This window comes from Callorhinus ursinus, unplaced genomic scaffold, assembly GCF_003265705.2.
Source record: "Callorhinus ursinus isolate GAN/ISIS: 27379988/994484 unplaced genomic scaffold, GSC_fseal_2.0 scaffold15, whole genome shotgun sequence".
Classification (NCBI taxonomy): Eukaryota; Metazoa; Chordata; class Mammalia; order Carnivora; family Otariidae; genus Callorhinus; species Callorhinus ursinus.
The window spans coordinates 8,640,973-8,653,941 of NW_027397077.1; the positions used below are offsets into that span (position 1 = coordinate 8,640,973).

The window sequence follows — 12,969 nt, forward strand, 5'->3', positions numbered from 1 at the left end:
GCCTACTGAGCCACTTACCAGATTCCCGGAGGACGTGGCAGGCAGGGCTGGGGGCCTGTGCACTTTCAGGACTTCTCCATAATCCACAACATCAAAGTTACTCTTCCAAACCATTACCTGCCAAGAGCAACAAGCACAATGACATCACACCAGCCCTACTTCATGGAAGAAAGGAGCCAGGGGTGACTCCCAAAGTTCTGGGCCAGTTGCAAGACAGTCCCCACCTGACACCCCAGCTCAACTCTGGGACCTGTCCCACCTCCCCAGCTTTTTAGACAGGCCTCGAGAAGACCTGGCTGTGCCATCAGGATGGACTCACTGCATGCTGTCCCCAGGACTTTGCACTTGCTGGTCCCTCCCTGGAGGGTCCCAGCATAAGCGGAGCTGGCTCCTCAAGCTAAAGCGTCTGCTTCAGCAGCATCTTCTCCAAGAGACCTTCCCCGGTCTCCTGCTAATTTTTATCATAGCCCTCTACTGATTTCTTTCATTGCATCAGAGTCAACAGTTATTTAATGTCTCTTTCTCTCTTCCTCATTTATCATCTGTCTCCCCACTAAAACAGAAGCTCCCAAGGGTAGTGGCCTGGCTTTAAGTTACACCAGACCGCTACGGTTAAATTCCTGGGTCCACCCTTTACTGTGTGGCTCCAGGCAAGGGACTCAACCTCTGTGCCTCAGGTTCCTCATCTGTGAAGAGGGGATGATCCTACTTCCAACCGCACAGGAGACAGCTTGGCACAGACACTGGTACCCAGGGAGCCATGGGTAACACACCCATTATTCCCCAGTCCACTTGAAGGATCTTTACGTCTTGAGGCTCCCCCAGCAAAAGGTTGGCAAACGGCCCTGGGGAGCAGGGGAGCAACAATGCTCCTGCTAGAAGGTGTCACCCCCAGGCGGCTGCCCTCTGCCAGGGTCACTTACAGGGTGGCAGGAGCTGTGGCGTGTGGCTGGTGCTCAACGGAGGCCACAGAAGGAGCCCCAAATCCATGTTAAGGTGAAAGTGCAACATGCCTGGGATGCTTTCCTGCTTGCGACGCAGCCACGAGCCTGGTTTTTTGGGAGGCTGCTTGCCACTCCCAGAGCAGCTCACTGTTTACTGCCCCCCGACTGACGGGCACTTAAGGCCTTCATTCCTCCTGTTTACAAACAGAATTAGCACGTCCCCCACCCCCTTGTTTGTAGGGCCCCGTGTAACTGCACTAGTCCAACTGCTGAAAACATTCCTGGGAGGGGAAGAGACTCACATGTCTCTCCAAAAAGGCTCTCAGAGCCAACTTTAAGAAGGCAGCCAGGGAGCTGAGGAGGGGCCAGAGTGGGCGGAAGCCCTACTTTCTACCAGGCTGCCTCTTGTACCATGTGACTTTCTTTTACCAGGACTATTTATAGTGTGACTTTACTGTACTATTTTCCCTTGTTTAAGCAATGAGCTAGGCCTCCACACTCGGGGACAGCTCAGGGGTCCCCTGGGCCTTCCTCCTCCCTTGTTTGGTTAGCGCAGGAACCAGTGCTGGGTGGGAAGACGCCCACGGTCTCCGATCCAGGCCGTGCCGAAAAAGCCTCCAATCACCTTCTGCTTTCCTGGCAGAAACTCAACCCGAATCGGTCCACGGGGCTGGGGCTGGAGTTCGCTGGGAGGCCAGTGGGACTGGGCTGAGCAGTCAGAGCTGTGACGCCCCGCATCAAGAGAATGAACATTCTGGGCAGGAGGCACCAGGGCTGACAGGCAGAAAGCCTCGGCACAAAAGGTGACAAAATGGGACAGGACCTCCTCACACACATCTTCTCCCCGCAGCCAAGCAGCTTGAAAATGGTGCCCCTCAAATAGCCCACAAGCGGAGCACCCTGGGTCTGTGCACCTCACCCCATGTTTTAGCCTTCATGGTCACTGAAAATCACCGAGGAAGCTGGTGAAACCTGGCCCATCCTCAAGGCGCCTTGGCCTCCTGTTCTCTTCTGATAAGTATCAGCCAACATTCCTCACACCGTTCTTTACTTACTTGTTCATCAGAACCTCCAGAAGCAAAATACTCCCCCGTTCTTGAAAAGGCAACAGTGGTGGCCGGACCCTATCAGAACAAACAAAAAAGAACAAACACCAAAGGTCACTCTAGCTTCCAAACGCACAGGAAGAAAACCAGCTCAAGAACGAGAGCCACAGCAGGACAAGGGGCTGAGGGCTTCATTGAGCCCCTAGTCCTCCCCAAGCTTTGGCAGAGGCACCTGTAGGAGCTCAGCCATGGGTGTCACTGCTGAGGCCTCTGTGCCCGAGCACGGCTGACAGCACAAAGGCCAGGCCACAGGGCGGTGGATGGGCAGAGAGGAATTAGCAGGACAGTGCACGCTGGTGGCCCTGCTGGGTTGACATCACCGTTCCCGCTTCCCAAGGACAAGCCTGGAGGTCAGAGAGGTGCACTGACTCATCCCAGGCCAAGCATGGGCTCCAGAACTTGGTCCCCCTGGCCCAGGCTGTGCTCCTCCCCCACACCACCCTGTAGCTGACCAGAGAAGCATGCGGCCCCAAGGAGGAGCCAATGAGCAGAAGCAGGGTGCTGTCAGGGAGTCCAGGGGACACAAGAGGCCCGAAGCAGGGCAGGAAGGAGGCTGGGGAGGGGATTATCAAAGGTCCCTGAGCAGAGGAGCAACAAGACGCATCCCCCCAGTGTGCATGTCACGTGCCTTATGTTAGGACCCTGGCGGGAGAAGTGCCTGCTCTGGCTTTCCCAGGGCAGAAGGTCTGCGTGACTACGGGAAGGGTGATGATGCCAGACCAGGGCAGGCAACACTTGGAGGGCCCGTGAGCACATCCAGACTTCGAAGAGCCGGGTGTGATCTCCCGGGAAAGGTGGAAGGCTCCTTCCCACATGCGTGACATCCACTGCAGAAAGATGCATGGAGCAAGAGTCTGTTCACACAACATGGTAGACCACCAACTCCTCCTAGCCAAGCTGTCAGTCTGCCAGTACCTGGCATTCCTCAAGCAAAACCAGAAAAAAGAGCTTCTCTCCTAACTGATGACAGCACGGCCACCTTCACGAAGAACACCTCCGTTCCTCCAGACCAGAGCAGGGGGCAGCAAGAGCCCCAGTTGCCCAAATGAGGTGCCTTCCGGCCATGGGCTGGTAGAAGCAATAGACACATGGACAAGAGGAACACTGGGGCGCACCTTCCATTCGATGCCAGAAAAGACCAGACAAGTTATGGGCTAGAAAAGGGATCTGTGGTCATGGAACAAGAAGAGCTTCGGCCTGCCCATAAGGGACAGGCAGGCGGAAAGCTGCCCCCTGGGCCTAAGCGGCCTGGACAGGACGGAACATTCTTCCACTTCCAGAATCTACCCATGGCTCCTCCTCTCCTAGATGCTCATAATGAGGGTGGTGAGAAAGAAAGTTAAGTACAAGGCCAGTTAACACTGACCTGCACTAACCCACTTAATCTTCGGAGGATGGTTTGCATGCTGACCCCTTCTACGGATGACATGTCCCAGAGGGGAGACCAAGGCCTGAAAGGTCAGAGACAAAGCCTCCCCCTGTGCCTCCCCCTGCCTTCTCTCACAGGCGGGGCTCCAAGGGCCCGGGGATCAGGGCAGCCGGGAGTCCTATGTGGCCATCCAATAGGACAAAGGAGATCCATCTGTCTGACTGGGAACAACGTCAATGACATCAGTGAGTGCAAAATGCCAGGTGCAAGGCATCACGGGCGGCCAGTGCAGGGCTGAGTGCAGGAGGGGGTGGGGGAGGGGGCAGGTCGAACATCCCTCAGGTACTTCTTCCAGGTGGACAACCCCCAAGGGTGAACAAGATGAACAGGACTCATGGGGTGGTGGGGCGAGGAAATTTCAGATGACTTTTACTTGATTCTTGGAAATCCTGAAATTTCCCAAACTTTGAGTCCTTAAACAATGAGTATATGGCGTTGCTATGTTAATATAAAAACAAAACAACAAAACTATTTTCATTTTGAGAAAAAACAAAGAAGGAAGAGGGAAAAGAGAAGGAAACCAGGACATGGAGCATCAAAAGAGCCGGGCTCTTTGCCTGCCCAGAGCTCATGGAGGAACAGCCAGTTTCCAAGAAGTCACAGCAACCAAGGAACCAAACAAATACTCATCAGTCTCCTTTCCTGCTGTCACTCAACCACCAGATGCCAAGCTGGGGACGAGATGCCGGAGGCCAAGCTGTGGCAGGGGCCCTGAAGAAGGCAGCCGGCAGCCCATGGCTTGGTGGGGGACTGGGACCAAAGAGCAGGTGCTAGAGCTTTCCCCGGAGTCCAAAAGCCCAGACACTCTGGGGATGGCACCAGCAGCAGGCAAGCAATAAGGGGGCAGGGCCCGCAGTCCTCCCCAGCAGTGGCTGTTTACCTAGAGGATGGCTCGGCTCCTGCACCAGGTACCTGGTGTTCCCGGAGAGAGCACCCTTCCACAGAAGCTCTTGCCTGTGTGTCTGCGGCCCACGAAAGCAGCTCCGCTGTGGGCCAGAGCCAGCAGGGACCGGAATGCAGACCAGGCTTCTCCACCACTGACCACCATCATCCCACCCCTTCCGGGGCCCAGACAACCCCGGCCCCCAGTGACCTCACCAGACTCCCTGCTTCCTGCCCTCACTGGTGCTCCAGCTCCACCGGCCTGCTCACTGCTCCTCACCACAAGCTCCAGGGGGTCTCATCTTGCCTTCAGGATCTTTCGGCCACTTTCAGCATTGAGCTCTTAATTCAATTATTTCCAATCTTTCTCAGTTTTAAATAAACTCATTTAAGGCTACACATTTGGCTCTGATTTACTGCTTTAGATACATCCCCAAAGTTTCCAACATGCAATATCCTCACCAGCAGTCACCTCCAGACGTTTAGTTTCCACTGTGATTCTCTCTAGCCCAGCAGTTATCTAGGAGTGCATTCCAGCTGCCAAACCACTGGGGTTTCGGAGGGTCCCTTTCATCACTGACAACTATCAGATGGGATCCACCTTCTTTGAGATCGTTCTGCCTTCAAGGTGGCTTACTCTTTTCAGTTAATTAGTCACTCTCAATGCACAATTCACCGGCTCACGGCAGGGATGTCACCAAGTTGTTTCTTCACCCATGCAAGACCCAGGGGCCTCTGCAATGACTTCTGAGCATGACTCTGAGCTCTTGGCTGAGATTTCAGCAGTGTGGTCTGACTGCCAGAGGTGCCCACCGGCCTGACATGCTGGTCCCCAACTGCCGGCAGGCCACCTGCTGGCAGGGGCCCTCACAGGTTCAACCAGATCCTATCCTCCACCTCCAGATCTGGCCCGTCGGTCTTTGGTGAGATGATTCTGCCTGGTCGTCACAAGCGCGGGACGCAGCCTGGCCTTCCACCCCATCCTACTCTCCCTCCGGACCCAGCCACACATGGCCCTCCGGCTTGGCTGGACGCACACCCAGTCACTTCATCACATACTGTCTCTGCTTTGACAACCTCCAGACCCAAGGGACCCACAGAGTCTGCTTTCTTCACTCTCGCACGGAAAACATCAAGCATCAATCAAGAAAGTTTAAAAAAAAAAAAAAAAGCAAAACAAAGAAACCCATGGTGTTTAGATCCCATAGCTCCTGGTGACTCTCCCTCCACAGCCCCCGCCACTTGTCCAGACCCCTCCGCTCTCCTCACCCCCTTCCACCTGACTCCCTGAGGCCCCTATGCACCTGAAACTTTAACCGCTGTGCCTACAACAGCTATGCCGGCAAAGACCCAGCCAGGTACCCCATCCACCGCCACCTCACAAGGCTTTTGAAATGTTTTTCACTGGCTGCCAGCAAACAAATAGGAATGTCACACCACATGCCTTGAGTCAGAGGTAAAAGAGTGATCATCCAACAAAGATACGGAGACCAAGGAGGCCTGAGAAGCCCCTGGCTTGGGAGCTCTGGTCTCTGAGGTGTCCAGGCTGCTCCTTCCACAAACCCCCACACCAGGGAGGCTCCTGCACTCGCTCGTCAGCACCTGCCGTGGGCTGACTCTTATGTCTGAGTAGTGACCCTGTGGACCCAAGGAGTGGCCTCCAGGAGGAGCTGGGGTCCAGGAATGCTGAGGCTCTCTCCTGACCTTGGCCAAGGATACCTGCTCCCTCCCAATCCTCAATCCTGGGCTGCTGGCAGGGAACAGAAAGCCAGGCTGACCTCTTGGTTTCCTCAGGTTGGAATAAATGAGCTGTTCTCCCTCTTGATGTCCTCTCACCTCTCCCAGGAGGTACCCAACCATCCAAGCTGGGTCTGAGACTCCCAGGCATAAACGTAATTCTCCAAAATGAAATGACTACACAGGGGCCGCAGAGCCCTGGAAGAAACGGGGGAGGGGGGAGCAACGTTCGGGGAGCTTCCTTCCACCTGGAGCCGCCTGAGGGGTAGCACTCGTGCTCCAGGCCACTCTACCACACTGCCATCTCTCCTCCTCGACCCTGTGCCCCTTAATGACACTTCCCCAGCCCCAGCCTTGGCTCTGGCATGGGGCGAGCTCCCAGTAACCCTGGTGGATCCTATACCCTGAGGCTGTGATTTCACAACAACCAAGCCTCAGAGCACAGCCCCAGGTGCAGACAGCAGCCCTGGTTTGGGGTTCTAGGCCCTCGAGCCATGCCCAGTGGTCCTCGTGCAGCTCAGTCACTCCGCAGCAACACGGACGCCAACTGCATAGCCAGAAACACCAGATTTAACTCCCTCCCACGTCCCGCCCACCATCCTCTCCCAAATAGCTCTGGGGACTTAAACCAAATGAGCATGGCTCAAGATTATGTTTCAGAAAATACAGAAAAATCAATCTGTATTTCTAGCACACTGCCCCCACACTTGCCACACAGAGCTATGGGGGCCTCGCTCAGGGCACAGGGCTTCGCACAACAGCCGTACTTGGTGGGAAAGCTCTTCCTTCTCTTGCTCTTCCCTGCTGCAAGGTGAGGGATGGGGGAGGGGGAGGCCCCTGTATGCTGACACCCCTAAGTCTCTACTGGATCCGGCAAGAGGCAGGGACTCCTCTTCCTCCCGCTTAACTGTCACCACTGTGGCTGATCCCCAGAGCAAGACCTTCCAGAGCCTCAGAGAGTGTAATGGCACCCCTGCCAGCCCAATGCCAAGATACCTGGCCTGTCCTCTAGGAGTCAGGCCCTAGAAAAGATGACCTGATGGGCGGGACTAATAAAGGGCACTGCCAACAGACCTGTGGACCAAGGCACCAGCAGGCCATACCTACTCAGAGCAACTGGTCAGGACAAGTGCATTTAGGCAGAGAGTCACTGCAGGGACAGATTTCAGGAACTGTGCGGCCAAAGAGAAGCCAAAGCAAGAGGATGTTCTGGGGGAGATGAGGACAAGCCTAAATAAAACAAAGAGCTAGATAAACCCTTAAAAGACTCTGTGGGTGATGGAAGGAAGGAAACGGGCACTCCCCAGCCCAGAGGGGGAAGGGCTGAGGACTATGGCCCGTGCCCATCAGAGGGGGCGGAGCCATCAGAGACCCCTACCGTGGACTCCTTTTCCTACCAAAGACTGACTGCCCACCCAGGGTGCCAGGACCATGCCCATAACAGAAACCTTCAATGACCTCGTAAAGAGCTCTCACCTAGAGCAACCCAGGATCTTTTCTAAAAGCTGAAGTGGAAAAGGACCAGTATCTGTGAAGATCTACCGTGCCTGGTGCTGGGGAATGTAGACACATGCTCTCCTGTTGTGAGGCAGATGCAGCAGTTCTTACAAATAAGGAAAAGCTTCAGGTCCTGCCCAATGTCCCAGGGTAAGAGGCAAAGCTGGAATGGTCTGACCTTGACACCCTTCTTCCCATCTGCAGCCTCCTGAGCTCAGACTTTTCACCTGAACTAGGTGGGAGGGTACCCATGGCTTCTCAAAACCAGAAACCAGGTGGGTACAAGCTGTTTGTTCCTGGAAATATTGGGGTGTTTCCTTAAAAAAGCTAGGCACCGTCCCCTGCCAGACAAGGCTGTGTGAACCCTCCCCCACTGAATGCATCCCAGCACTCGGCTCAGTCAAAGAGGCTCACAAAGGTGACCGGTGCAGGCTCTTTACCAGCTCAATCCACGGAGAGAGAAATTACTCTGGTGTTCTCAGGGGCAAAGGCAGAGGAAAGAGGGCAATGCGCCACATCCGAGCTGGCAGTGCCCTCCCTACTCTGTCCACCCTCCACCTGGGGTGGGCAGATCAGCTGGAGGTAGAGGGCCACCCTATCTCTCAGCCCCAACAGGCTCCTCAGCCTGTCCCACCGCTCCCTGCTTTGGCAAAGTGTCAGTGTCTGCTCGGGTTGTGTGTGGAAACCTGCACCACCCGCTGCCTCCCCACTGCTGAAGGCCCTCACAACTTGAGCAGCAGAGCTGTTTGAGGGGCTGGGGCCCCCGGGCTGGAGAGAGCAAAGGGCCTGCCTGGCTCTCAGCCTGGCACCCAGTGGTCAATCAGTTGAAGACGCTCACATGGTAGAAGCTTCTGAAGAGCCACAAGGGCCCCAGCTACAGCCAAGGAACAATTCCTGGTATACAGCCTAGATGGCATCGAGCTCCCGTGGGGCAGAAGCCTTTCTCAGCCCCTAGCTACATCCCCTGAATGACCCTTCATAGCTCAGAGTCCCAAAGCTGGGACTGCAGGAGAGAAACACCAGAATCCTTCAGGCCCACAGTAAACTTATAATTGATGTCCACCCCTAGCCCCACAAAGGGGGCCAGCTTCACAAGGGCCGATGGGAGGTATGGCCGGTTGCGTGCTAGACAACCGCCAAACTGCTGCCATGGCCAGACTCCTGGGCTGGTGAGCTGCCCTCAACACAGCACAGGAGACCCGGGCTACATTGGGTGGTCCTGACCTTAGCTTGTACTTGGCAAGTACCTCCAACCTGGTGCCCCTGTGCCTTTACGAGTCCACTAAATGGCCTATCAGACTTCTAGCCTCAACCCAGATCAGAGTGTCAGCCCAACAGCACTGTCTCCCCTGAGCCTTCTTGTCCACCGACCCGCCCTCACTGTTCCCCCAGAGGGGCTGACTCAGGCCCTGCCCTCACACGGGACAGAGACACACTTCCCTGGCATACACCCAGAGCCCCCGCCTGGCCAAGGACTGCCTCCTGCCGGCATCAGCTCCCCGTGGCTGGCTCCTCTCGGTGGGCCTGACCCTCAGCCTGTGCTGTCCCTTCTTGAAGGTGTGGAACTAGAAGCATGAGGGGATGTGTTCCACTTGGCAAAAACCAACTCAATAGCCTTCACTCCCACAGCTCTTCCCTCCCATGTGTGGGGACTGTCCCAAGGAGGGCCTCCAAGTCCAAACCAAAGTTTCACGGGGTTCCCTCCTGCTGGACCAGAATGAGGTCACGTAGCAGCAAGGCTGGGCCACAAGCAGCCACAAAGGCTGCTGGCCTCCTACACAGACCAGTGATCTCAAAACAAGAGTGAAATCACAACTCAACAGCTAAAAGCCGGAAGTGTGAGACAAGTAGGGTGGGAACTGCAGAGACCTGAATACCAGTCCCAGCTCTGCCACCCTAAGCTGCATGGGAACCCTACAATGTCAAACCTCTCCCTGGGCCTCGGCTGCCCACCCCCCCGGGATCCAAAGCACTTTCAAATCGGCCATCTTCACCCGTGGGACAGAATCCCTGGGCACCGAGGATCCACTCAGGAGCACTGGGGCTGCTCAGTCCCATGTTGTGGGAAGTGGCTGGTGGCACCTGGGCCTGATGGGGCCCTCAGCCACCTCCTGAAACAGAATGTGAATGCTCCAGTCCCCAAAGAGCCCAGGTGCGCAGCTTCCTGGAAAGAAGGGCCAGGGAACGGACTTCGCAGGCCGGGAACCCAAGAGGACGACACACCCGCACGGGCTGTGCCAACTGCTAGCTGCCCCTCAGCTTAGTTCCCGCATTCCCAGCTTCCACAGCAGACAAGCAACTGCAGTTTCACCAGGTCTCTGTGTCACTTCTCCAGGCCTCCTTTCTGTGCTTGATGCTGTACCCAAACATGGGACTGGCGTTAGACACCACATTTTAGGGTTATCAGGCTGAGAGGCGAGTCAGCAGTTTAAAGAACCCCCCCATGCCCACCCCCCCACACACACTCGTGCACACACGCACGCACACGCGCGCGCGCACACACATACACACACACACACATCCCCAAAGCCCTGGGTGATCACTCGGCATGCATCTGTTTGCATGATGTTTCTGGATATTGCCTTTTCTTTCTGTAGGGAGTTGGGGGACATAGCATCATTCATGTGGTTTTCACATGTCCTCCTGGTTATAAGATCCCAAACTGGTTACGCGTGACTGAATAATTGACTTGCCAAAGGGCTAACAAGGTGGCTCCCCAACAAGCTTGCAACAAGAGCAGCAATCACCCAGCCCAGAGGCCAGATATTACACCTAGATGGGCCAGCCACTGGGGGGATGGGACCGCTGGTCCTGCACTCCAAATGTGTGACAGGGAGGACAAGCGGTCACCATGGGCTGAGGGGAGCAGGCAGCCTCCCAAGTCCCCAGAGAGCACAAGGAAAGGCCCAGGCTCCCATCCCAAGCCATGGCCAATGGCCCCCACGTGCCCGACTCAGATGGCAGCAGAATCCAGAGCTGCCAGCCCAAGATACGTGAGCACAGCGGGGCCTCCCTCAGCCCTCGAGAGTTCATCCCCACTCGCCTCTCTGCCTGCCTCCTGCTCACAGGTGGAGAAGGGGATGAACTCTCGGCACCCCTGGCCCCACTTGGGTATGGCAGTTATGTCCCGACAGGAGAAACTCCAATGACCGTTCTGCTCAGCCACATTTCCTGATGGGGCGGTGCGAGAGGCCGGCACCCAGGCCAGCGGCTAGGGAGGGCTACAAGCAACCCACCTCCCCACGGCCAGCCCACGGGGGCTGGTGCTGGTCGCTGCCCACCCAGGGAGTCCCGGCCACCAGCCGCACTGGCAAAAATCACTCAGAGAGAAGGGCTCTGCTCCCTTGCTTCAATTCCAGGAATTCGCAAACACACACAAACAGGAAGATGTCCCCCCTAGCACCTGCCTCTGAGAGACACCTGTGGTTTCTGTCTCCAAAGGCACCGATGTCTGCAGAACCCCCAAGAGACCCCGATTCTGGGCAGGGGTTCCAGGGCTCTACTCAACTGTTGGACCGAGGGACACCTGAGGTCACTGTGGGACAGATTCCATGCAGCCCCCTGTGCGAAGTGTGCCGACCATGTCCAGAGGCCTCCCCTCCCACCCCCACCCAAGTTAACCCCTGCACTCCCTGCTCAGCTGCAGCACCAGGCCCAGCACTTCTGCCAGAGGTCACAGGTCCTGTGAGGGGTGAACCTGTTTCTGCATCTCACCCCACTGCCCAGGCTGTGCGGGGACCACAGAAACCATCCCCAGCAGGCTCCAAGGGAAGAGCCACCTCCGGTGAACCTCAGCCCCGCATGGGCCTCGAGACGGCATCTCCGCCTCCCTCCACACCACAGCGCCAGGCTGATGCCCTCACCTGATGCCCGTGGAGCGTGTAGAGCAGCCGGCCCTCCATGAGGTCCAGAATCTTCAAGGTCGAGTCGCTGGAGGCCGTGAGCAGGTAGTTTCCGGACGGGTGAAAGGACAGGGCATTCACCGCTGCACTGTGCACTGGGGGAGGGACATCAGTCAGGCACTGGCTGGGAGGCCCAGGGATGCAGCTGGGGCCTGAAGATGGGCAATCGGGGCCAACCGTGGCTCGGCACAGGGCTAGACCAGGGTGGCCACAGCTCCAATGACGTGGGGAGCCCCACAACCAAAGAACAGAAGCAGACTCGTCCAGAGCTGAGGACGGGCAGCAGGAGACACAGGGCAGGCGGGAGCCCACGTGACAAGGCCCGAGGGATGGGGCGATTCCTCGTGCCCTCCCACCACACGGAGCAGTGGAGCTGGAGCAGAACGGAGTGCTCAAACATAACACCCAATCTGTCTCTCATACCACTACTTAGGGGAAACTGAACAGAAAAGACAATTCCTGAGGTGCCAGTACGATGCCCCTGCCCAACGAGAGCAGGCGTGTGGGGCAGCCGGGCAGAGGTAAGGCACACGCTCAGGAGCCAGTCGGGCCTGGGTTCCAATCCCAGACTCCCCACTGTTCCTCACCTTAGGACCCTGAGTAAGCACCCTGACACGCACACCCGTTTCTCCTGCTGTATCATGGCACCCACGTGTTGGGGTGTGGGGCAGGGGGGGAGCCTGCCTGTGAGGCCTCTGTACAGAGGGAGCCCTCCGATGGGCCTCTCTGCTGCCCCGGGTGTCGCACGCAGCTTCCAGGTCCTGCCGCTTTACCCGCGCAACAGCTCAACCTCATCTGTGACTTCCTGTTCCCCAGTGGCCTGGCCTGAGCCCGTCCATCCTGGTGACCCTCACTCTGCAAGATCCGACCACCCCAGCCCTGTCAGCTTCCTAGCTGCTCCACACGGACCTGGGAGACTCTTGCCCACCTCTACCCCTGACCTTGAAGCTCACTGCTCAGTCACCCCCTCAGGGAAGCCTCCCGACCTCATTGGGGCCACCCCCTTGAATTGTCCCCCTAAAGCACCATAAGTCTCTGGTGGACGCACTCTTCACTGCAGTGTTTTACGTTTCGGTGCAGCTCTCTGACTCATGGCCGGGTCCCCCATGAGACTGTGTGCTCCGTCAGGCAGGGGCTGTGTCGGGTCCTTGCCTCCCGGCTCAGTGCCTGACACGGAGCAGGACTCAGAAGGTGGCTGGTGAGTAGGTGAGTTGGACCCAGGCAGGCCACATGCGGACAACAACGTGAGGACCAGCTCCACCACAGCTTCTGAAAGCAGCTACTGAAGAAGACTTCGGTGCCTTCATCCCCACCACCACAGGCCAGGTGGGGGACACCAGTGGGGGTCACATAACCGGGGCCCACTGAATCAGAACTGCTACAAACAGAAAGACAAATTCTAAAACCAACCCCTCACCCTGGCCCTGTGGGTCTGCAAGAACCAGTGCAAGGCCAGAAATACATCCACCACA

General features: G+C 56.9%; 1 protein-coding gene across 3 annotated transcripts in view; it reads right to left on the reverse strand.

Annotated features, from left to right (window-relative positions):
- POC1A (POC1 centriolar protein A) overlaps positions 1–12,969 on the reverse strand; it is a 70,248-nt gene that overhangs the window by 41,846 nt on the left and 15,433 nt on the right. For all 3 annotated transcript variants that reach the window (XM_073901313.1, XM_025885165.2, XM_073901314.1), the window contains 3 exons: positions 11,459–11,592; positions 2,000–2,068; positions 19–117 (listed from right to left, as the gene is read on the reverse strand). In XM_073901313.1, coding sequence (XP_073757414.1) covers positions 19–117; positions 2,000–2,068; positions 11,459–11,592 — 302 coding nt within the window. The remainder of the gene's footprint in view (positions 1–18; positions 118–1,999; positions 2,069–11,458; positions 11,593–12,969) is intronic.